The 23,961-nt window shown below is 40.1% G+C and overlaps 1 protein-coding gene across 2 annotated transcripts; it reads left to right on the forward strand.

Annotated features, from left to right (window-relative positions):
- Positions 1-3,560: 3,560 nt before the first annotated feature.
- Art3 (arginine methyltransferase 3) lies at positions 3,561-23,636 on the forward strand. 2 transcript variants are annotated; one of them, XM_069337340.1, is made up of 9 exons: positions 3,561-3,664; positions 6,606-7,144; positions 9,634-9,785; positions 12,106-12,210; positions 14,002-14,186; positions 14,357-14,580; positions 16,486-16,614; positions 18,077-18,307; positions 23,434-23,636. In XM_069337340.1, exons 2-9 carry the CDS (start codon positions 6,622-6,624, stop codon positions 23,541-23,543), a joined length of 1,659 nt encoding a protein of 552 aa, XP_069193441.1. In that variant the 5' UTR covers positions 3,561-3,664; positions 6,606-6,621; the 3' UTR covers positions 23,544-23,636. The 2 variants fall into 2 exon arrangements, with proteins under 2 accessions (XP_069193441.1, XP_045610787.2); XM_045754831.2 differs by having other exon boundaries at positions 3,574-4,111.
- The last annotated feature ends 325 nt before the right edge of the window (positions 23,637-23,961 follow it).

The raw sequence follows: 23,961 nt of genomic DNA on the forward strand, positions 1-23,961 counted from the left end.
CAGGGAACTATAGCCTCATATTTCTGTTTTATTCCTCTACTTTCATCCCCTGGGAGGGGAAGTTATGTAGCAAGTACAGTATATTAACTAGTATACTAGTATATATACTTGCTCCATATTCTCATTAGCATAATTGCAGATAATAAGATGGGTTTCTTAATTCTACATAACCTATCTCTAAGCGTTCTACATTCCTAGAAGTCCTACACTAATTCATGGTCCACTAAAATTAATACCTCTTCCCAAGGGTACAGGATCAATCAGGCTAGCCGACAGGTAACCTACCAGATGTTGGTCAGTTTGACCTAGGTGAGGGGAAGCTTGTAATATAAGCACTCTTCAGCGAATCATCATCAGTCTAACTTTGACACTTGAGACATACCACACATCTTCAACATTCACCAGCAACACTGTAACACTCGGCGAGTCCAGTTCCTTCCCTCCCAAAAAAACTTCAGCCTTGCTACAGAGCAGACAGCAAGATTCCAGCCACATCAGTCCCTGTGGTGCAGATGTAAGACGCTTGCCTGGTGTTTTGCGAGCACTTTGTCCTGAGTTCGTATCCTGGCCGGGGAGGATTTACTGGGCGTCAATCCTTAACTGTAGCTTCTGTGTACCCAACAGTAAAATAGGTACCTGGTTGTTAAACAATTTGGCGGGTCTTATTCCACGGAACATAGGATTAAGGACTTGCCCGAAATGCTATTTGTGCTAGTAGCTGTACAAGAATGTAAGAACTTTTGTATATATAAATAAATAAATAAATAAATATAAGAAACCACTAAACACTTTGTGTCTTATCACCAAAACACACACACATAACTCTACATTACATGATGATAGCTCGGTGATTATTGCCTTGCTAAAACTCTGGTTAATGTAATTAACAATTTCCTGTTAGTATTTGCATGCTTGCCATTGCACAAAGCCTTTGTAACGAGTATATTATGTAAATAATACACTGTACTCACTCGCTCCAAAAACTCATTAGCTTAATCAGATTAGCACTAGGGACAAAACTCATACCTCTTCCCTAATTACAGGTAACATTCCTTCTAACCTGTTAGAGAACGATGAGGTGAGGTGTGATCCGATAATATAAGCAATCAAGAAGCAAGTAATCATCCGTCACGCAGGGTGCAGTCGCACCTCCACAGATCTGCAGTATCAGCTCTTGATACTGGCAATGGCTCAAAAGGGCCACCACTTACGGGCTATTCATGCCCATGCCACCTTTTGGGTGGCTTAATCTTCATCAATCACTCATCAATCGAGTAATCATCATTGACGGGAGACATCTCCCATCATGCAGGGTGCAGTCGCACCTCCCCAGATCTCCAGTATCATCTATTGATACTGGTAATGGCTCAAAAGGGCCTCTACTTATGGGCTATTCATGCCCATGCCACCTTTTGGGTGGCTTAATCTTCGTCAATCAATCAATCGAGTAATCATCCACAGTTCACCCAGTGAACCAATTCCACGCTGACTGTCTCCAGCAGCACAGAGCCTCACCTTCACTCACCAGACACCAATCCACAGTGAGCATTTGAATTAAATCATGGAATACTAATTGAATTGTAATAGATCCAGCAATGCTGCTCAGTGTAGGAAAAAGAAAATCTATACTCGATACAAATTCTGAAAGTGACGGCGAGTGGAATTGTGTGACTACGAACTCATTGTTGATGTGACGATTTATATTAAATTTTGTAACTAGCTCATCAAGATTGTAATTTGCTTAGCTAAATGAATTGTGGAGTTCAGTCCCTGAGCCCATTATGTGCCTCTGTAACCCTTTCCACTACCGCCCACAAGATGGGTATGGGGTGCATAATAAATGAACTAAACTAAAAAACTAAAACTGGTGTCCTGACTGTTATACTTAGAGTTAGATTTGTTACATTCGCCTCACTGCTAATTCTAGACAATAGGCCATAAGGTTTCTGCAGAGTTTGTTACTAGGCTATAAGATTACTTTTATTTTACTACCGGTGTACAATTTAAGTTGTTTCGTGTACTTTGAGTTAGCCACGGCTATGTTATACATTTGTTAAGACCTACTTAGAAGTCTGTTTTACTTCTGCAGAATTATTTATCCTGTACTAATAAATTATGCCCCCATACTGTTGGTGTCTTCCTTCCCCTGATCAGAAATATCTGTTCTTAGAAAGAAAGCCAACAGTTTTAGAAACTTTTTTTGCTATATTTAGAATGTCACCAGGAAATTCAGCTTCTTATCGATGAGGACACCAAGGAATTTACCATCAACTTTACTACTGATTTGTATATTGTTTATTCTTAGATTAATTTCATTTGAGGATTTATTACCAAACAAAATATAGAAAGTTTTGTCAATGTTAAGGGTGAGTTTGTTGGCAGTTAGCTGAAGATGGACTTTATTTAGTTCAGTATTCAAAGTGACATTTAGAGCAAGAGGGTCAGGACTGGAGAAAATGAAAATTGCGTCGTCAGCAAATAAGATTGGTTTGAGGTGTTGAGAGGCATTTGGAAGGTCATTAATATAGACGAGAAAGAGGAGAGGGCCAAATATGCTGCCCTGAGGAACACCAATGTTTATGTGTAGTGTAAAAGAAATGGAATTATTCACAGAAACGTACTGGAGCCTGTCAGTAAGGTAAGACTGAAGGTATTGCAGGGAGTGATCTCTGACTCCATAATGATGTAATTTAAGAAGAAGGTTTAGGTGGTTGACAGTGTCAAAAGCCTTATATAGGTCCACAAATAACCCAACAGGGAACTCATTTTTCTCAAGAGCTGTATGTATCAAGTTAATCATACTAATAAGTGCATCGTATAGTGCTTCTATTGGATCTGAAACCATATTGGCAAGAGCAAAGTATATTGAGTTTGGCTAGATATGAGTAAAGCTGCTTGTAGATTAGTTTTTCAAATATTTTTGACAAGGTTGGCAGAATTGATATAGGTCTGTAATTGTTGACATCAGTGAGATCACCACATTTGTGGACTGCATGGGGTTACTCTCGCTTTTTTTTTTTTTTAGAACATCCGGAAAGGTTTGGAATTCAAGTGATTTGTTGAAGAGTAATGCAATGGCAAGAACTAGAAATCTGGAGGCCTTTTTGTAAATCAGAGATGGTATCTCATCAAGGGCGCTTGACTTAGTTTTAAGGGAAATTATTACCTCATTAACATCAGAGGAATTAGCGGGAGCTAGGTACAGAGACTCTAAGATAGTTAGAGTCTCTGTAAGGTTGTCTTTAATGTTAGTGAGTGAGGATGGAATAGCATGAGCAAGGGATGTCCCGATGGATGAAAAGAACCTATTGAATTCAATAGCAGTGTCTGACGCCGAAGCTAGTTGCTAGCTATAGAAGCTAAAAGCTATAGCTAGTTGTTGATCTACCCTTTGTAATCTTTCATATTGAACGGGGTAGCAGCATATTGCTGTGTATACCTAAGTTTGTTAATACAAAAAAAACATGGCTAAAGAAAATATTTAGCTCATTTTACAAAATTTTTTTATTACCAATTCACTACAAATTCGCGAATTTTAGGCCTTGAGCTGACGACTTGAAGCAGCTGACCGCTACACGAACGTCAACACCTCCACCCAGCCGCTCCACGTGCTGCACCACGGCTCTAGTCTCTCTTCTACACTAATATACAGCTTCTGTGACCTGTAAGACCTCCCTCATATTCAGGTTCTGTGGCCTGGAAGAGCTCCCTCATATTCACCTGTGACCTGGAAGACCCCTAATATTCAGGTTCTGTGATCTGGAAAATCTCCTGGGTGTACTGATCTGGAAGACCTCCCTGATACAGTTGTGACCTGGAAGATCTCCCTGATACACAGTTGTGACCTGGAAGACCTTCCTGATGCACAGTTGTGACCTGGAAGACCTCCCTGATACAGCTATGACCTGGAAGATCTTCCTGATACACAGCTGTGACCTGGGAGACCTCTGATACAGAGCTGTGACCTGGAAGACCTCCCTGATACACAGTTGTGACCTTGAAGACCTTTGATACAGCTGTGACCTGGGAAGACCTCTCTGATACAGCTGTGACCTGGAAGACCTCCCTGATATTCAGGTTCTGTGACTTGGAAGACCTCTCTGATTCACAGGTAACAACCCGTTCTCCCAATAGCACATTGCATTTAGATGTATAATTTACTTAAGGCCAGAAAACTGATTTACAAAAAATAGCAGGTTGCAAAATTGACATGTTTTGTTTTCTGTTCGGGGGTCCTCAGGTTGGTTAAGTTAGGACACATTAGTGACAGTGGGAACGCTCGGGACAAGCGGACCTGTGACCTGTATGCACAGCACAACACCACACAGTAAAATATACATGATGTACATCGTCCATAGTGTAGTGATTGGGTGCTGTACATCGCATAACTGTAGATAAGGTAGGAATCAGTATTGATGAGGAATAATGTGACGTTTACAATTAATGACAGGAGCTATCTAGGTATTAAACATTGGGTGTAGGGAAATTGAACACATGACAATTTGACAGTGCACATTCTTGTATTGTCAGAATCGTATTTATAGCATTAGGTTAAGCCTACAGTTGGTTAGGGTGTGTTGGGCTTGCTTGGGTAAGGTAAGGTTTTAAATTATATTGGCAAACTATCTTGTGTATGATGTGACTTGCATTCTTAAAAATTATGGTGGAGTACACAAATCAGTTACCCCTAAAGTGGTTAATAATAATGAGTCTTAACATATAATACTCAGCTATGCTATCATAATAAAAAGATTGTACTGTAGTGGGTACAAATTTGGTTCAAGCAAGATACTCATTTTGTACACAGATATTTTCTTTGTACTGTTATTTCTCATCTTAATTAAAAGTTAAGATAAATGTTCTGTATGTGTATGTGGTCGAACCCTTGTTAGAATTTGACCAGATTGTCAATTGGGTTAACCCATGTGTTGCGTTTCCACAATGGTCGCCCAAGTTAAAATCGGTGAACGCCCCAAGAATATTGTTGAAAACATCTTGATAACGTATTAAACCAAAAAAACAAAGCTTTTTAACATTAGGCTATGCTAGGTTAGATCAGGTCAGGTCAGTGTTTTACCACTGCACCATGGGGACTTCATATCTATGGGGAAATTTTGAACGTTAAAGTCAGCGTTTGCCGATTTTAACTTGGGCAACCATTGTGGAAATGCAACACATGGGTTTACCCAATTGCTACTTGGGTCAGATTTCATTATGGTCTAGAACAGGGCCACTAACCCTAGTGGCCTTGATGAGCACAGGAAGCCGGCAGCTTGTCGAAGGTCCCCCCATTTGCCTTGATCTTTTCCAGGTACAGTATACTGTATTTGAAAACTGAACAAAGTTTTGGCATTTATGGCTTTGGCAGTTCCATGGGTTAATAACCCTGTGGGTGAAAAAGCATCTCCTGTTCTCAGTCCTACATTGTGGCTTGTTGAGCTTGAAACCGTTGCTCCTTGTTTGTGTTACATGAGACCTTTTGAAGATGTTGTCTGGTTAAACATCCTCTAACCTGTTCATTATTTTAAGTTTCAATGAGGTCTGTCTTGTCATGCCTGGTTTACAGTGTTGTTAGCCCTGTGGCCCTCAACCGTTCCTGATATGAGAGATGTCTAATAGTAAGTGAAGCCTACTGTATGGTATAAACCTATTGGTGACCTATCTCTTGTATCCGTAAATCTAGCTTTTCTCAAACCGAGTACTGCGGAACCCTAAAATAACTAGGGGTTCTGCAAAAAATAGTGATCAGTAGACTAATTCTAATATGCAAATGTAATTTTTAGTCAGATTTGTGTTTAATTTTAATCTTTTTAACCAGTAACAAGGTTGAGAAAAGACAGAATTTTTTTCCTTCCATTTGACAATGAAGTCTGTATGTATTACCTGGAATTATTTCAAGAGGTACTAAGGTTGAGAATGCTGCATTAACCTATGATATATGTTAAGATTAAGTGAAGCATATTGTATAGTGTAGGCTTACAACACACACTTTACAAAAATACAGTATATAGTTCCTGGAATTAAAAACTATGGAGGAAACAATTATTTTATTAAATGCTTGTGTACAATATGGTCAGTGCAGACACCGCGTTATTTCTTGCAGGGTCGGGGTTCAACCTCTGATGGTCCAAGGGGTTGGCCACTGTTCCTTCACTTCATCTTCATATTTCTTCCTGGTGCTATATGGTCATGCTGGTTTAACACTTTCTTCTCATAATTACATTACTTGACAGGCATTCTTCCTAAGTGTTGCAAATACAGTACATTCAATACTTGGTTCTTTGACTATGAGTGGCTGACAAAGGTGACTTTTTTCAAGTTTTCATAAATTTATTTACAAATCTATTGGATAAAATCATTGTTGGGGTAAAAGTTGAAGATTAATAATTTATACATGACAAATTGGCTAATTAAGTTGTGTAAATGATTAGGATTTATATTTTCATATTGCAGTACAGTGCTGTAGCTGTATCATAGGAAGAAGCATGTTAATGCATATACAGTACAGTGTGTGTGTGTGTATGTATATAATATATCTATCTATTGTGATTCTACAGTCTTACATATACAATCAACTATAGGACATAATTTCACTTTTTCCGCAGAGATAAACTTCGTACAATGTATAACGGTGATGATATGCCTCCCTTAGAGGAAGATGTTTGTGAAGTGTGCCCTACACCTGCAGCTCCACAAGGAAGAAGTGGCCCTAATGTTAATTCTTCCTGTCCAAGAGTAAGTAGGAGCCCTAATGTTAATTCTGCCTGTCCAAGAGCAAGGAGGGACCTGGACAAGCTGGGTCTGGAAGACGTAGTATGTGAGGATGATGACTCTGAGTGTGATGATGAGGAAACCTGGGAAGAAATGGAAGAAGTAATTTGTGGAAAAACAATATGCTTGTTTTGCAATAATGTTTCATCCACAGTGCACATCACCTTCGCTCACATGATTGATGCACATGGATTTGACTTTGTGGCTTTTGTGTGCAAATTTAGTCTGGACCAAGTTGGTTTCATCAAGCTTGTTAACTATATTCGACGTGAGCAACCAGCACCTAACATATTATTTACAGAAGAGACCATTAAATGGGACAGTACTGACTACATGAAACCAGTAATAAATGAGGACTCCTTACTGATGTTTGGTGAGTACAGTACTTTAAATTATATTTATATTAATAAGACACTAGATAGACTGAAGCTTTGGTGATTGAAGCTTTAGCTTATCTAGGTACTGTGTGTTAATTCATCAGAATGTTTTGTGTACATTGTTTATTACTTTCTGGAGGGAGACTTGTGGCTCTTTGAAGCTATCTTCCTGTGATTGCTTCATACTGAAAGGTCATATCAACAGTGGCTAATTCTAATAGGCCTTTCAGGAACCAGTGCCAGAACCTGGCCCCCCCCCCCCTCACAAGAGGCATAGAGAGCAGGTGACAATTCACAACCTCATCAGAGGAAGCCTCCAGAAAGTCAGTGCAGCTTTTCAGACATTTGTCTGGTTCTCAAAAAATGAAGTCTCGAAAAATCACAAAACTAATGCCAATGAGTCACACTGAACAAGGAATTCACTCAAATGAACTAAAGACGTGTTAGTACTGATTATCACCACCAGGCAGCCTGGCCCCAGCTCCCAGCCAGCTCCCAGCCAGCCAGCTGTTGTATTGTTTCCAATTTTAGTGTAAGCTTCATATCTGGGTTTTGATTCTGACTTCTTGTGTAGTTTTGGATCTTTTTGGGCTGCATGTACTTGGAGTTTTCTTCCCTGTGTGCCCATTGACAATGCCCTTGCACAGCCAGAGTTACCTTCTTAGTTTTTTGGGGGGTTCGTCTCTTTAAGCCGGCCCACTGGGATGGGGGCCCTTACCTTGGGCTGTTTAAGGGTCTTGTTTCCTCTGTTGGGCCCTCAGTTAGTGATGTTCTTTGGTTGAGTTGGGGCGCACTGGGGTTTGTGTGTTTGATAACATGGCATGCTACGGGCACCAGTTTGCAGCACAGGTAGTCAGGCTGGAGGTAGTTTCCAGTGTCTTCGGCGAGTAGTCCCAGTGCCTTGAGTACCACTTGGTTATCCTTTGGGCCCTGAGAATCACCTCTGGTGTCTTTTGTGGTCCTTATAGAGCAGCCCGGCATGCCTGGTTTCTCGTATTGTAAATTAGATTTGATGGGTGTTCATCGTCTTTGCTGTATAACAGTGATAATTCTTTCTGCCCCTGCCATGTTGCCTGTTGGGTCAGTTATGTTTACGACTCCGACTCCTGTGAGGTGTGTTCTCACTGGGTCTTAAGAGATTCCTCCTCCAGGCTGGAGGCTTCCAGGCAGCTGCCACTTTATTGGTTAGGTTTGCCTGTGTGAAGTGAACCACTTCATTGCTCGACTGGAAGCCCCTGAGTTGGCCCCTGTGGTGTTTAGGGACCTGGAATTGGAAGTGTTGGTGATCTTGGTCTGCACTGCCTCTTCCTTCACCTGTGGGTGTGGTTCACCCTGCTTCTGGTCTTACCCCTCCTCTGTTCCAGCTTTGAAGCATCTGAGGGTTTCAAAATTGGCCTGGGGCTTAGCTTGGGGGTGTAGCTTGGCTTTCTCCAGGGGTGGTCCCTTCCACGTTGGCAGTGAAGGTAGTTGAGCCTTCAAGTTCCCCTGGGATTTCAGGGCACTTGCCTTCACAACCATCTGCTGGCCCCCTAGCCCCATATTTAGGAGAACATCTTCCTTTCTCAGGTGTTGGGTGAGGACTTCTGCTCTGTTCCAGGGTTGAGGGGAAGCCCAAGGAGGGCCTTGAGTGCCTTTCATTCTTGATTGGGTCTTGGTTCCCTCTGTGCAGGGTCTTACATTGTAGGGGGATCATTTTTCTTATTCTCCCCTGCCATGAATGAGGAGTTGGATCATTTGGCTGTTCCTCCTTAACCACTGCACTGCGCAAAGCGCCTTTAGGCGCTCTGAGATTTGTGCTTTTTGTTTTTTAATTAGGCTATATTTTAATATTTTTAAATGTTTTCATTACTCTTTGTGTTTTGAAATGGAAATAGTTGACTTTGGAAACATTTTGACATTAACTTTACCAAAACAATTATAAAAATAACAAAAATATATCCTTGAAAATTGCACCAAGACATTTTTGCCGAAAATGGGTGAGCAGTGCAGGGGTTAAGTTGGTTCTTGGGGTGGCCTGACTGCTAAGTGGACAGTGCGGTCCTCTGGTATCTGGGGCAGCCCCTTTCGCCTCACGACCTATGGGTTCGTCCCCTAGTGTCTTTACATCGGTTGCTGCATCACAAGGGGTCACCTTCAAGGAGCCACCAGGGCTCCTCCAGAATGAGGTGTCTCTTTACATTCAACGCTATTTTTTTATTTATCTTTATAAAACTATGTATTTGCTCATTTGAATTCTGATATAGGTACTAAAATCACATTGAAAATTAAATTTGTTTTATGAAATACTGTACTAGACTTTGTTAAATTATGTTTTTCTGCACCACAAAGCTGAAATTGAAGAATTATATGACAAATTATTTCATTCTTATCACAAAGCTGAATTAAAACAATTATGTGATTAGGTTCTATTGAAGAAGTAATTCCTCTGTTGTATAGTCAGTTCAATATGAAAAGAAACAGATGTTACTGAAAATTTATTTTTCAGATGTGGAGGAGTTGACCAAGGTAAATGAGCTGTTAGACCCTGGCCCTCAAACTTCGTACAGTGAAGCCACTTATGATGAATTGAGAGAAATAATTGTGAAACAGCGTGAAGTTATGCAGAGGATGCTGCAGGCTGTCCAAGCTAACAGTAAGGTAAGGCATCTATGTACAGTACTGTATCATTAATTTTTAAAGTACAGTATGTATTGTGCTCATAAAATACATTCTAAAGTCCTGTTCAGTGTGAAGTACTAAATGGGTGTAAATAGTTTTGGATATAATTTTTTCAATTATATCGAACAAAGGTTAGGGAAAGGATTGGTTCATTAAGAACCGAGACTGGTCAGATAACGGATAATGACGAAGAGATGAGTAGTATTTTTAATAAATATTTTGTCTCGGTATTTACTAAATAGAATTTAACACTATGCCTTCAGCCGAACAAGTCTATGTTGGTGGGGACAAGGACAGGTTGACTAGTCTAACAGTTACCAGGGATGATATTATTAAACAAATAGTAAAACTCAAACCAAACAAATCCTCTGGGCCGGATGAAGTGTTTGCCATGGTGCTTTAAGAATGCAAAGAGGAGCTTTGCGAGCCATTGTATACCATATTTAATAAATCATTAGAGTCAGGCAGAGTGCCAGAGTCGTGGAAGGTTGCAAATGTGGTACCAATTTTTAAGAAAGGGGATAGATCACTTGCATCAAACTATCGGCCAATTAGCCTAAAGTCTATTGTGGGAAAGTTACTAGAATTGATAATTGCAAATACCATTTGTCTTCATCTTAAAAAACATAAATTAATAAACGAGTCACAACAAGGTTTTACAAATGGCCGTTCATGTTTAACAAATTTGCTATCTTTTTATTCCAGCATAGTTGAGGCAGTTGATAGTGGTAAGGTTTGCAATGTTGTGTACCTTGACTTTAGCAAAGCTTTTGGTACAGTGCCACATGAAAGACTGATTAAAAAGATAGAGGCTCATGGTATTGGGGGTGCTATATTAAGTTGGATTAGGGCATGGCTATACCAAAGGAAACAGAGAATTAGTATAAATGGGGTTAAGTCAAAGTGGGAAAATTCTGTAAGTGGAGTGCCTCAAGGCTCTGTCCTGGGACCTCTGTTGTTTATAATATATATAAATGATTTAGATTCAGGTTTGAGTAGCAACATTTGTAAATTTGCCGACGATACAAAAATTGGTAGGGAAATTAACACGGAAGATGACTCTCTATCACTGCAAGTTGATCTAAATAGGATTTTGAAATGGTCAAAAGATTGGCAGATGCAGTTTATGGCTGATAAATGTAAAGTTCTGAGGCTAGGTAATGATGATAGAGTTACAAGATACGAGCCAGATGGTGTTGAGAATGCGAAGTTGGATTGCGAAAGGCATCTGAGAGTTATGATTAGTAAGAATTTAAAACCAAAGGATCAATGCATGAATGTTTGTAATAAGGCAAATAGGACACTGGGATTTATTAATCGGAGCGTTAGTAACAAGACACCTGGTGTTGTTCTTCAGCTAGATTATGCAGTTCAGTTTTGGTCGCTGTACTATAGAATGGATATAAATTCACTTGAACGTGTCCAGCGTAGGATGACAAAGTTAATTCCCCGAATTAGAAATCTTTCATATGAAGAAAGATTAACAAAGCTTAAATTGCATTCACTGGAAAGGCGAAGAGTTAGGTGTGACATGATAGAGGTTTACAAGTGGATGAGTGGACATAACAAGGAGGGATATTATTGATGGGGTTCTGGGAGTAGTTCTCTACTCCCCAAGCCTGGCCCAAGGTCAGGTTTGACTTGTCAGTGCTTGGTCTACTGGGCTGTTGCTTGGATCAGCCCACAGGCCCATTCCGTGGAGAAAATTATCTATTTTTTTCTTGAAGATATCCACGGTTGTACCACTGTAACTTTGTGTATAGAAATTTCACAAGCAAGAAGGATTAATACAGTTTCATTACACTAATTACAACAATAGATTTTTTAAACAAGGTTCTCTGGCAGAATAAATTAGACTACTGTATAATTATATCCTACTGAAGGAACCAGCATAGGTTAAAGATAAGGGTCTCATAGTACAATTGGCTTCGTTCTTGACTCTCAGTCGTGGGTCCCAGATTCGATTCCTGGGCAGAAATGGTTGGGCGTGTTTCCTTCTACCTAATCCCTCCGTTCACCTGCAGTAAATAGTTACCTGGGAGTTAGTTAGGCAATTGTTGTGGAGTTGCATCCTGGGGATGGTCAATAGTTTGACCTTGGGGGGGGTGGGGTGGGGGGGGGGAAGCTCACTACACGTTTAAAGAATATATACTGTTTATTCAGGCTTCCTGTCCCTGACAGTGGAAATTATTATATGGTTTTATAAAGGCTTTCTGCCCCTGATAAAATGAATTGTAAATCAGGTAATTAGTTTGATGTTAAATAATGTTTTTGCTAATGGCTTTGTAATGCTTTCCAGAAGGATAATGCGATAATAAGAACAGTGGGAGACATGAGACCGGAAGAGGATGAGGGATACTTTGACTCGTATGCTCACTTCGATATCCACCATGAAATGCTTACAGTGAGTTATGGTACATTGTGAGTCCCTGCTATGACTTGGTTAGTCACTGCTGTAACCTATGAGGCACTGCTGTAACCTATGAGGCACTACTGTAACCTGTGAGGCACTGCTGTAACCTATGATGTACTGTTGTAACCTATGAGTCACTGCTGTAGCTTGTGAGTCACTGCTATAACCTATGAGTCACTGCTGTAACCTATGAGGCACTGCTGTAACCTATGAGGCACTGCTGTAACCTATCAGGCACTGTTGTAACCTATGAGTCACTGCTGTGGCTTGTGAGGCACTTCTGTGGCTTGTGAGTCACTACTATTACCTATAAGGCACTCCTGTGGCTTGTGAGTCACTGCTGTAACCTATGAGGCACTGCTGTGGCTTGTGAGTCACTGCTGTAACCTATGAGTCACAGCTGTGGCTTGTGAGGCACTACTGTAACATATGAGTCACTGCTATTACCTATAAGGCACTCCTGTGGCTTGTGAGTCACTGCTGTAACCTATGAGTCACTGCTGTGGCTTGTGAGGCACTGTTGTAACCTATGAGGCACTGCTGTGGCTTGTGAGTCACTGCTGTAACCTATGAGTCACTGCTGTGGCTTGTGAGGCACTACTGTAACCTATGAGGCACTGCTGTGGCTTGTGAGTCACTGCTATTACCTATAAGGCACTCCTGTGGCTTGTGAGTCACTGCTGTAACCTATGAGTCACTGCTGTGGCTTATGAGTCACTGCTGTAACCTATGAGTCACTGGTGTGGCTTGTGAGGCACTGCTGTAACCTATGAGTCACTGCTGTGGCTTGTGAGGCACTGCTGTAACCCATGAGTCACTGCTGTGGCTTGTGAGGCACTGCTGTAACCTATGAGTCACTGCTGTGGCTTGTGAGGCACTGCTGTAACCTGAGGCACTGCTGTAACCTATGAGGCACTGCTGTAACCTATGAGACACTGCTGTAACCTATGAGGCACTGCTGTAACCTATGATGTACTGTTGTAACCTATGAGGCACTGTTGTAACCTATGAGACACTGCTGTAACCTATGAGGCACTGCTGTAACCTATGAGGCACTGTTGTAACCTATGAGGCACTGTTGTAACCTATGAGGTACTGCTGTAACCTATGAGACACTGCTGTAACCTATGAGGCACTGTTGTAACCTATGAGGCACTGCTGTAACCTATGAGGCACTGTTGTAACCTATGAGGCCCTGCTGTAACCTATGAGGCACTGCTGTAACCTATAAGGCACTCCTGTGGCTTGTGAGTCACTGCTGTAACCTATGAGTCACTGCTGTGGCTTGTGAGTCACTGCTGTAACCTATGAGTCACTACTGTGGCTTGTGAGGCACTGCTGTGGCTTGTGAGTCACTGCTGTAACCTATGAGGTACTGTTGTAACCTTTGAGGCACTGCTGTGGCTTGTGAGTCACTGCTGTAACCTATGAGGCACTGCTGTGGCTTCTGAGTCACTGCTGTAACCTATGAGGCACTGCTGTGGCTTGTGAGTCACTGTGGTGACTTTTGACTTGTCTCTGTAACTTAAGGCAATATTGTAACCTGTGAGTCACTGCTGTAACTAGTTTATAACACCTGTACATTGTAGATATATGACCTGATACCAAATTTATTTTCCTTGGTGAGATATGTTGAATCACCAGTAATTAGGTATCTGTGAACATACTTATAAGAGTACAGTACAAAGGTTTTGTAAATGTGTAGATGACATTAATATGTTTACTTTTTTGCATGCTTTCACAGAAATAATAGTAACTTACGCATTTTCTTTTTTTCAATAGGATCGTGTTAGAACGGAATCCTATAGGGATGCAATCCTGAAGAATTCAAATCTCTTTAAGGGCAAGAAGGTTTTAGACGTTGGTTGTGGAACGGCCATCTTATCCATGTTCAGTGCCAAGGCTGGGGCCACTGTCACCGGAGTGGATATGTCTGACGTTATCTACCAAGCCATGGATATTGTTAAGTAAATTTTGAAGATATTATGTTTCTAATGTTAGGTATTACTTACAAAACGGAGGGTATGGTTGGGTTAGTTTTAAAGATGCTATTCTGCTTCTAATATGTATATTTTGTGTGTAAATAAATATTTAAATGTGATCTTGTACACATTGTAGTGAACATTTATGTCAACAGGGAAAATCAACTGGAGAATGCAATCACACTACGCAAGGGTAGACTTGAGGATCTGGAATTTGAACACAAGTTTGACTTCATCATATCTGAGTGGATGGGTTACTTTCTTTTGTTTGAGGGCATGCTGGACTCCGTGCTGTATGCCAGAGACAAGCACCTCGCAGAAGGTGGTTTACTTCTTCCTAACAGGTGCACCTTGCACCTCGTTGGACTGGAAGATATGGGTGAGTACGCACTGACTTTTATCACGCTCAGATTACTTAGGACTGATGGTGCTACTTTCAATGCACCTCATGTAATTTTGTTTTTTCCAAGTTTTAGGGAATTACATTTATTGGCCACCTCCATTTTTTTTTATTATTATTTAGATGCACATGTTGGTTCAACATATTTTTATTTTGTGTTTTATTTTTAACACTTATGTCTCAACATCCAACATTTATATTAGGGTTATTCCATCTCAAATCACCAAAAAGTCACCTATGGCTCCCACTCGACCCTCTCCAAATGCCATGAAATTTTGTAGTAAGATAGCCCTAGACCCCAAATGACACTTTGCAAAATATTAGAGCTCAATCTGCTTTGGTTCATAAATAACAGGTCCATATTCAATGGGCTCTCATCCCATTAATGCGTAAGTACCACAAAAATAACCAACTTTGTTAAATGACCCTTTGTTAAATCACTTCTATTGCCTGTAGGAGTGTGAAATTTGACATACCAGGACAACTTTTGGTGTAGAATAATGTAGTGTAATCGAAAAAGCAGTATGGGTGGCCATTCAGCTATCCATCCATGCTAAAATCACTGCCAAATTTTGTCGTGAGAAATTTGGACCCCAATTTGGAGACCACTTACTCATCACTAAAAGGTCTAAACGCCATGATTTTTTGCAACGATGTATAACAAGCACAATATTATCCAGTGATGCAATAGCAACTCTGTTGTATCCATATGTCCAGAGGTGGCCCACTTGAAAGTTGGCCAAAAAAATTTTATGTGCAAAACTAGCCAACTTTCAAGGCAAAATATCTCAATATGTGTTATTCCCAATTTGGTTTTGGATGACACCATTGGATAGAGCAGATTTTTCTGTACAAGAGTAACTTTTATTTAGGTTGGGATCTGAATTCCTAGTTCAGCCAGAGGACTCTGAAAATGACATACCTTAGTGCAATATCGAAGTCAAATTATGATTCTCCATCTTCTTTGTGCACTGATCATGACTGCTAGCAAATTGATATCCAATTGCGAGAAACATTGGGCAGAGTTTCTTTCAACCTATGCCTCTGTTACCTAGCAGTATAATAGGTACCTGGGTGTTAGTCAGCTGTCACGGGCTGCTTCCTGGGGGTGGAGGCCTGGTCGAGAACCGGGCCGCGGGGACACTAAAAGCCCCGAAAACATCTCAAGATCTCTCAAGATCACATTGTTTGGATGTGTGATAATGCAACGATAGAGAATTCTTAGGCGGTACAAACATTTGCCCCAAAGAGTGTAAAGTCTAATATTGCAGTTTGTAATAAGTGCTATGTGATGCCTATTGGAATGTGAATTGTAAAATATGATTATTATTTGTATACTGTATGGATTTGGGAATCCCTTGAGGGACCTGAAATAGACGAGGATAGATATAGCCTAAGCTGTTCTCTACTTTTGAGTTGTATTTTATTATTTCAATAAACTTACTTGAACTTGAAGAAATGGATGAAAGGTCATAACAGTGAAGATATTAATAATGTGATAAATATATCAACATAAAATAAAAAATAAAACAATAGATACAAATTGGGTAAGTTTAGGTTCATTCAGAAAAGATGTGTAAATATTTGTTTAGAAAAAAGATTGTAGATTTATCAAACAAATTACCAGGTAACATAATAGAAATGAGGGTCACTGGATTGTTTCATACATAAATTAGACATGTATGAATACTGCATATTTTGTTGGATGTATGTAAGTGGTGCATACATATACTGCCCCATACTGGTATGGGGCAATAGACCTGCAGTTTCCTCAGTTGTTATGTTATGAGTGTGTACTCTCTACTCTGTATAGAACAATGTTATAATGATATCCATTTTATTGGGGTATAATATGTTTATATTAATTGTTTACTGTGATTTCAGATACATATAAAAATATCATATCTTTCTGGGACGATGTTTACGGCTTTAAGATGTCGTGTATACGAACAGAAGTGGTTAAGGAAGCATCTACAGACATTGTTAAGGAACAGTTTATAATAACGTCCACAGGTAATATTAAAACAAGTTCGTGTTTATATTATAGGTCCATGGACTTTAGTTTTTGTAAAGAGAATAATTCACGATAAACGTACCTGAAACAAGCCAGTCCACACACGTCATGGGGTTCACTTCCTGAGCTCACTATGTATCTCTGTAACTTTTTCTACTAGCACCTACACAATGAGTATGGGATATATATAATAAATGAACAAAATGAATCGCCATATACATGAAATGAAATTGGTAAAGTTTCGGTGCATCATGAACATTTATCAAGTTGTGACATCATGTCACAACTTGATAAGGTTACAGGACAAACCAAACTGTAATTTTAATTGTGTGTGGGTTGGGCTATGTTAGCTGTTAATTATTTTTCTATATTAGTGTGGCACTCAATCTCTTTGGCCAGTAAGTTAGATGTAGAGGGTTCCTAAAAAACATTTATGTGAGGGTTCTTGACTAACATTTATGTGAGGGTTCCTGAAATAACAATTATGCCTTTTGTTGGACCACGTTAGGGCCTTAGGTTTTAGTTGGACCACGTTAGAGCCTTAAGGTTTTAGTTGGACCACGTTAGAGTCTTAAGGTTTTAGTTGGACCATATTAGAGCCTTAAGGTTTTAGTTGGACCATGTTAGAGCCTTATCATTGAGTTCTTGTTGGACCATTGTAGAATTTTGAGGGGCACATGTTTGACCATGGTAGTCATAAGGGTTCTCGTTACATTTCCAGGCTAATGGATTGTTTTGAACTATGTTGTGGTTTGGAGAGAGCAAGTCCTATCATTACCCTATTGTGGTTTGGTTTAGTGTTGGGTTATTGTCCTATTAACTACAGGAGGGTTATTAAGGGCATCTCATCATGGTGGTCCTTGGGGTCACATTAGCAGTGCAGGCAATGCATAAAACACTCAAATGTTTAATATATATTTATACAAATGGTGCTGAATAGCCTAGCCAGTTTCAGAACATTGATCCTGGGCCTAAACCCAAACATAATATAGGTAACAGATATATGGCCCCCCATCCCTATTTTGCTTTGTCACTGGGAATGATGATGTTTAGAAGTTATAGGCATTCGTTTTACACATGTCATGTGTAGTACCTTTATGCATTCATTTTGCACACGTCATGTTTAGTAGCCATAGACATTGGGCGTTCATTTTGCATGCGTCATGTTTGGTAGGTATAGGCATTAATATTAATAAGTATTGTTCATGCCAGTTTTACTAGTGTGTTCAACCAGCCCTTCCTCCTAAGATTTCTCAATGTCAAGAAACTGTTGCACTAAAGTACCTTATCTTAAGCTACCAGAGGACCCAAAACAGAAAATTGACATGTCAATTTTGGGAGCCACTACCATTATATAGTGCATAAATTTTTGGCCTTAGGTAGAGTATACGTCAAAATGCAATGTTCTATTAGTCAGACAGATTGGTTCAACATGATCTATAATGTTCCTTCCATTTACAGATCAAATTGCTGACTTTGATCTCATGAAAATTACTCCCAGTGACACTGAGTTTACATCCAAGTTTTCCCTCTCTGTGGCAAGGGATGGTCAACTCACAGGATTTGCTGGCTATTTTGACACTTTCTTTGACATGCCAAACTCAGTATTTTTCTCAACTGGACCACATGCCCCGCCTACCCACTGGAAGCAGACTAAATTTTATTTGCCTGTTCCACATACTGTAAAAAAAGGTAAGTACAAAGGTATTCAGAAAATATATGAAATTTCATATACCACAGAAAAAATACTGTATTTTCTGTGGGGGAGCCCATACGGCTCCCTGGAGCTTATCGGGCTAATGTATGTTATGTTAGACCGGGACATTAGCTATGGAGTTCAGACCTACCAGAGACCAGCGCCAGAACCTGACCCCTTCATAGAGGTTTCAGGGAGCAATTGCCCTGGAAAACCCCATTATGGTTGGGGGTTTTCCTTATCTGCCATCGACCTAGGTTAGGCATCCAGAAAGGTAGGCATAACAAAACGAACCCCACATGGTAAGAAACTACAACAAAAAACCGAACAGAGAGGTAGAAACTCCCTACAATCCCAAGGAAACAATCAAACAATCAATTTACTGCCGCGCCGGTCGTCCGCGCAGCCCTTCCCTACCCGGGAGGGGGAGGGGTGCCCCGGACCTCACCACGCTGGCTGCCTTCAGTTTGTAAGCTAGTGTCAACCGGGATAGACGCTTCTCTGGCCTCAAATTCCTGGGCGGTGTTTGCCTCATGTGGCGTTCTCTGCTGTCTTTGTGTGGTGTGCAGTGGCCAGGAGTAACACTCGCCCGGCAACTACTCAGCATTGAGTCCTCCGCAAAATAGGGGCAAGTCCGGCGAGGACTCAGCATTGAGTCCTAAGTGCGGCAACAGTAGCATTTTTTCGGGAAGGTCTTGTTGCGATTTTGGACATTATATGCATATACTCTTGTAGGGAATTTCATTGCGAATACATTGATACCAAAATTAAAGTCCTAGGACCAGAGTTGAGGTAACAAAGTTGAAAACATTCTATTTGCTCTTTATTAGCGCTCACGGGGGTAACGCTCTGTCACTTTCCTTGCTTGTTGTGGATGGTACGCCGGGCTTTTGGACTTTATATTTGCATACTCCTGTAGGGAATTCTATTGCGAAGACAATGATATCAAAAGGAAAGACTTAAGACGAGAATTGAGATGTCCAAAGTGAAGAGAGTGTACACATTTTATTGCTCTGGCTCGCTCCCGGGTAACACGCTCTCACTTTCTCGCCGGGCTTTTGGGCTTTATATGCATTTAGTCCTGTAGAGAATTCTGTTGCGAACACATTGATACCAAATTGAAAAACCTAGGATGAGAATTGAGATGACAAAGTTGAAAAGAATATTCACTTTTCATAGTGAGAAGCGCCTCGGGGTGGCGCAGCGCTCTCTTTCTTGTAACCGTGGCCTGTTTTCATCATGTCGGCGGGTGGAGATCGCTGCTGTTTTTTATATTATATGCATATAGGCTTGTTGGGAATTCTATTGCGAACACATTGATACCAAAATGAAAGACCTAGGACGAGAATTGAGTTGACAAAACTGAAAAGTGTGTCAACATTTTATCACTCTTGTGCGCTCCCGGGTAATTTTCTCACTTTCTGTTAGTTGCGAATGGTAAGCCGGGCTTTTGGAGTTTATATGCATTTAGTCCGGTAGAGAATTCTATTGGGAACATATTGATACCAAATTGAATATCTTAGGACGAGACTTGAGCTGACAAAGTTGAAAAGATTATACACTTTTCAGAATTTACCGCACTCTCCCTCACGCTCCCGCGGAACGCCCAAGCCCACCTGGGGTAGTGGGGAGGTCCCGGGCCTGGTGCGCAAAAGTGTTAAAAATTCACTAAAATTACAATATGTACAGATTCACACACTGTTTACACAGTAACACTGTATTACACACTTAGTACTTCAGAAGTGAGTAATAATCAACGAAGTAGTTCTTGGTACACAGCGCGACTTCGCTCTCGTTGCACCAGGTACAGATATATTTTCGCTTCCTGTTTCTTCGTTCTGTGTGCTTGCAAATAATGCACTCGCGTACACTCTTGGCTTTAGTACTTGTAGGTGGTATGTAGCCAAACTTGTAAATCATAAGGTAGTATTGAAAAGACTATAGGAAAAGATCAATTTGTAAGGTAGTCTTGAAAAGATCGCTTTGTAAGGTCCCACACTGGAAGAGATTCAGCCAGCCTCGAAGAGTGTCAGTCAATCTGAAAGAGATTCAGTCAACCTCAAAGAGTGTCAGTCAGTCTAGAAGAGATTCAGGCATTCTGGAAGAGATTCAGTTATTCTTGAAACTATCTGGAAAACACCACCATGGAAGCAGCTAACACTGTTCATCTATGCTACTTGTATCAGATGCATCCTCACTGAATGCAGAAAATGATCCATCTATGTATCATCTATATAAATTGGAGATGGCATAGGTGGGCAAGGGTGGCACTCAGAGCTACAACTGGATACGCTCACTGTATTGTCCTCATAGGTGCTGTATCACTTGCATCCAACCTTTGTGTTAGGTCCTTATTGCACCTAGCTTCACCAATATCATGACCCTTATGTTCTTTTTTTTCTTCAAACAATAAGGTCTTAATTTCACCGACAGAGCACGATCTTTCAACACCGCATCGAAAAGGTGTTTGGGAGCCAGAGGCGCGTGTGCCACCCGTGGTTGCTCACTCAGTACTAACCCAGCCAGCAGCCCTAGGGCATTCTGGGAATTTTTTCCAAGATGGCTGCCTCTCACTGGAGGTCCTAAGAGTCCATTTCGTATACAAGTGTACAAAATGTGTACACATTTTGTGTATAAATGCGTACACATACGCGCACACATTTTGAATCGATATGAAAAAATCAAAAAGAGTTTTCTCGGTTGGCACAGTCCATTGATTAATGGAAGAACATAGCGCACACAGTTATATCCACAAGATAACCAGGAAGTAGTCTAAATGAACAGTCACACACAAATGACCTACTAAGAATGTGCGACAGATTTGCACTAAACCATCAAATAGTTGACCCAACTAGAAAAGATAACACACTAGACCTTATTTTCACAAATAATGATGATCAGGAACAGGAACCTGATGATTGAATACAGTGGCACCTTGGTTTACGAATTTAATCCGTTCCAAGAAACAGTTCGTACACCAAAAATTTGTAAACCAAAACAAATTTTCCCATAAGAAATAATGTAAATTGAAATAATCCGTTCCACACACCCAAATATATTAACTTAAAAATACATTTTATACAGAATACTACTCATATTTTTTACTATACCTTACCTTTATTTTGGACTCTTGTTGGCGTATGGAAGACGGTGAGGAGGGGGGCAGAGGAGAGGTGTTAGTGTTTAGAAGAGCAGTCCCCTTCCATTATAACATCAGGCAGTGAAGAAATTTCTGGGGTATTCTCTCCTACGTTTTGCAGGCATACCACTAGGACCCGGTTGTAGCTCACTGCTTGCATGTCTTACTAAGAATCTGTCTATAGACACTTGTTTTTCCCTACATTTTAACACTTGTCTGTAGTGAGACATCACATTGTCATATAACATTACATGTGAGACATCATATTAACATACACTTAACTACTGACTTTGTTGGGACCCATGGCATGATATATAATAACTTATGTTCAGAAACCAAATAAGCAGAAAAAACATTTAATTCTTTACAAAGAATTCAAGTGTGTTTGTCACTAGGCGGGATACACTGGTAAACTGAGTGTGCCTCGCCCCTCGCCCAGCAGAAGCATGTGCTTGACCCATACAAGTATCAACAGACGATTCGTATTCCAAGGCAAACATCGTACACCAAGTCAAATTTCACTTTGAAAATAACTTCTTATACCAAAAAACTCTTAATCCAGGGCACCCGTAAACCAAGGTTCCACTGTACCTGTTACTCGGATCATAAAGTAATTGAAGTTCAGACAAACAGGCAATAGACCTGCACAGCCCGTTCCAAATTCTAGAGAAGGAGAATTCAGCAAATTTAATTTGAATAATAAACAGATTAACTGGGAACAATAAACAAAGATCTCACAGATATAAGCTGGGAAGAACAGCTAGATAGTGCAAACCTAAACCAGTGCCTTGAGAAAATAAGCCCGGTAGCATCAGAAATATGGATAAATCATGTACCTCTTAAGAAAAAAGAGGCAGACTAGCTCGAGAACGACGTTCCCTCTATACATTAAGAAAATGAATTGCAGAATAACTTGAATGCCACACATTATCTCAAGAATGACAAGAAAGGCTATGTAGAGAAATAGAAACGATTGAACTAAAGCTACAAGAATCATATAAAATCCTCGAGAGGTAAAGAGAGCCATGCATCGTCATCTTTTACTGCCTCTTCCTTTAGTAATTATACCTTTGAACTCTCCAAAACAGCTTCAAATCAGGCAAACAGGACAATTATTCTGGGTAAGTAAAAGGCAATGTTTCTTATATTATTTGCCCAAGAGTTGGGTGTTATATGTTACATTCTCAGGCCATCAAAAAACTTCTCCCTCATAGCATTATACAGATGAAAAATCTAGTTCCAAAATACAAACTATTGACTTAAAAATGCTATTTTCATTTTGTTTATTTATATACTATACAAGAGTTCTTACATTCTTGTACAGCCACTTGCATACATAGCATTTTGGGCAAGTTCTTAATCCTAATATTTCCCCGGAATAAGACCCGCCAAATCATATAACAACCAGGTACCCATTTTTACTGTTAAGTAAACAGAGACTACAGTTAAGGATTGGCACCCAGTCAACCCTCCTCGGCCAGGATACGAACCCAGGCCAAAGTGCTCTCAAAACGCCAGGCGAGTGTCTTACCACTATGCCACGGGGACTGCTAATATAATATCTATTTTATAATGCATCCCATTTGTAAGCAGAACTCCCTGTAACACAATAGTAAAATTATACAAACTTCTGGAAATTACTTTTTAAGAGTCAATCCAGATTTCACAGCAAATGATAATGAATCCTATCTGAAGACCTGGATGCCTGTTCAGAAACTGGGCCGTTGGGGATATTAATCCTCATAATCTTCAACAGGCATGTAGTCAACCCCAGAGGGGGGTGAACCAATAGGAAAATTAATCTATTATTTGTATGTGTTTATTATGAAGAGTTTTATATTTTGGAGGTTAGACGATACACCTAAACGTGATATTGTACCTCTGTTGCTATTAATTTTATGTGATAATTACAGTATTTAGAGGTAAGTTCTTCTATTTTTTGAGAAATGAGAGTAATGAGTTTGCTTTTTGCCTTGTTTTCAGGCGAGACCCTTGAGGGATCCATATGCGTGCGGAGGAAGAGAAGACAGATCCGATCTCTGGACGTTGGAATAACTTTCGGCAACCAGAAATTAAAATATTTAGTAGAATGAAACCTAAGTTACTGATAGCTTATTCAAATGTGTATCTAGAGTAACAATCAACAATTTCCCTAATATATCTTAACAATAAAATTCTGAAAATTTTTATGATTTTGTTGTGCCTTCTCAGTTTTATTATTTCTTATTTTTTATGTTCAGTTAATTGGATAACTTATGGTTATATTTTGTTTAGGTTTCCATTCAGTATCTTAAGAATGTATCATCCTATTGACATGAAGCTATGGTACTGTACTTTAGTTAAAGGCTAAAATTATAACTGTTATTAAACCAGAGCATTGCAGCCCAATAGATACTAATGGATCCTTTAATTATTGGGTGTATGTATCCTAATAGCACATATTTTTTCTGGGGGGAGACCCGTCGGCTCCCCGGAGCTATACCAGGCTGATATGCTAACGTCAGACTTTGG

Source organism: Procambarus clarkii, chromosome 37, assembly GCF_040958095.1.
Source record: "Procambarus clarkii isolate CNS0578487 chromosome 37, FALCON_Pclarkii_2.0, whole genome shotgun sequence".
Lineage (NCBI taxonomy): Eukaryota > Metazoa > Arthropoda > Malacostraca > Decapoda > Cambaridae > Procambarus > Procambarus clarkii.

Bases quoted from the DNA above. Each gene is read 5' to 3' on its own strand.
- Art3 (XM_069337340.1), top strand. From the start codon at position 6,622: ATGTATAACGGTGATGATATGCCTCCCTTAGAGGAAGATGTTTGTGAA. The intron at 7,145-9,633 runs GTGAGTACAGTA...TTTATTTTTCAG, and splicing joins GGACTCCTTACTGATGTTTG to ATGTGGAGGAGTTGACCAAG. The intron at 14,581-16,485 runs GTGAGTACGCAC...CTGTGATTTCAG, and splicing joins CGTTGGACTGGAAGATATGG to ATACATATAAAAATATCATA.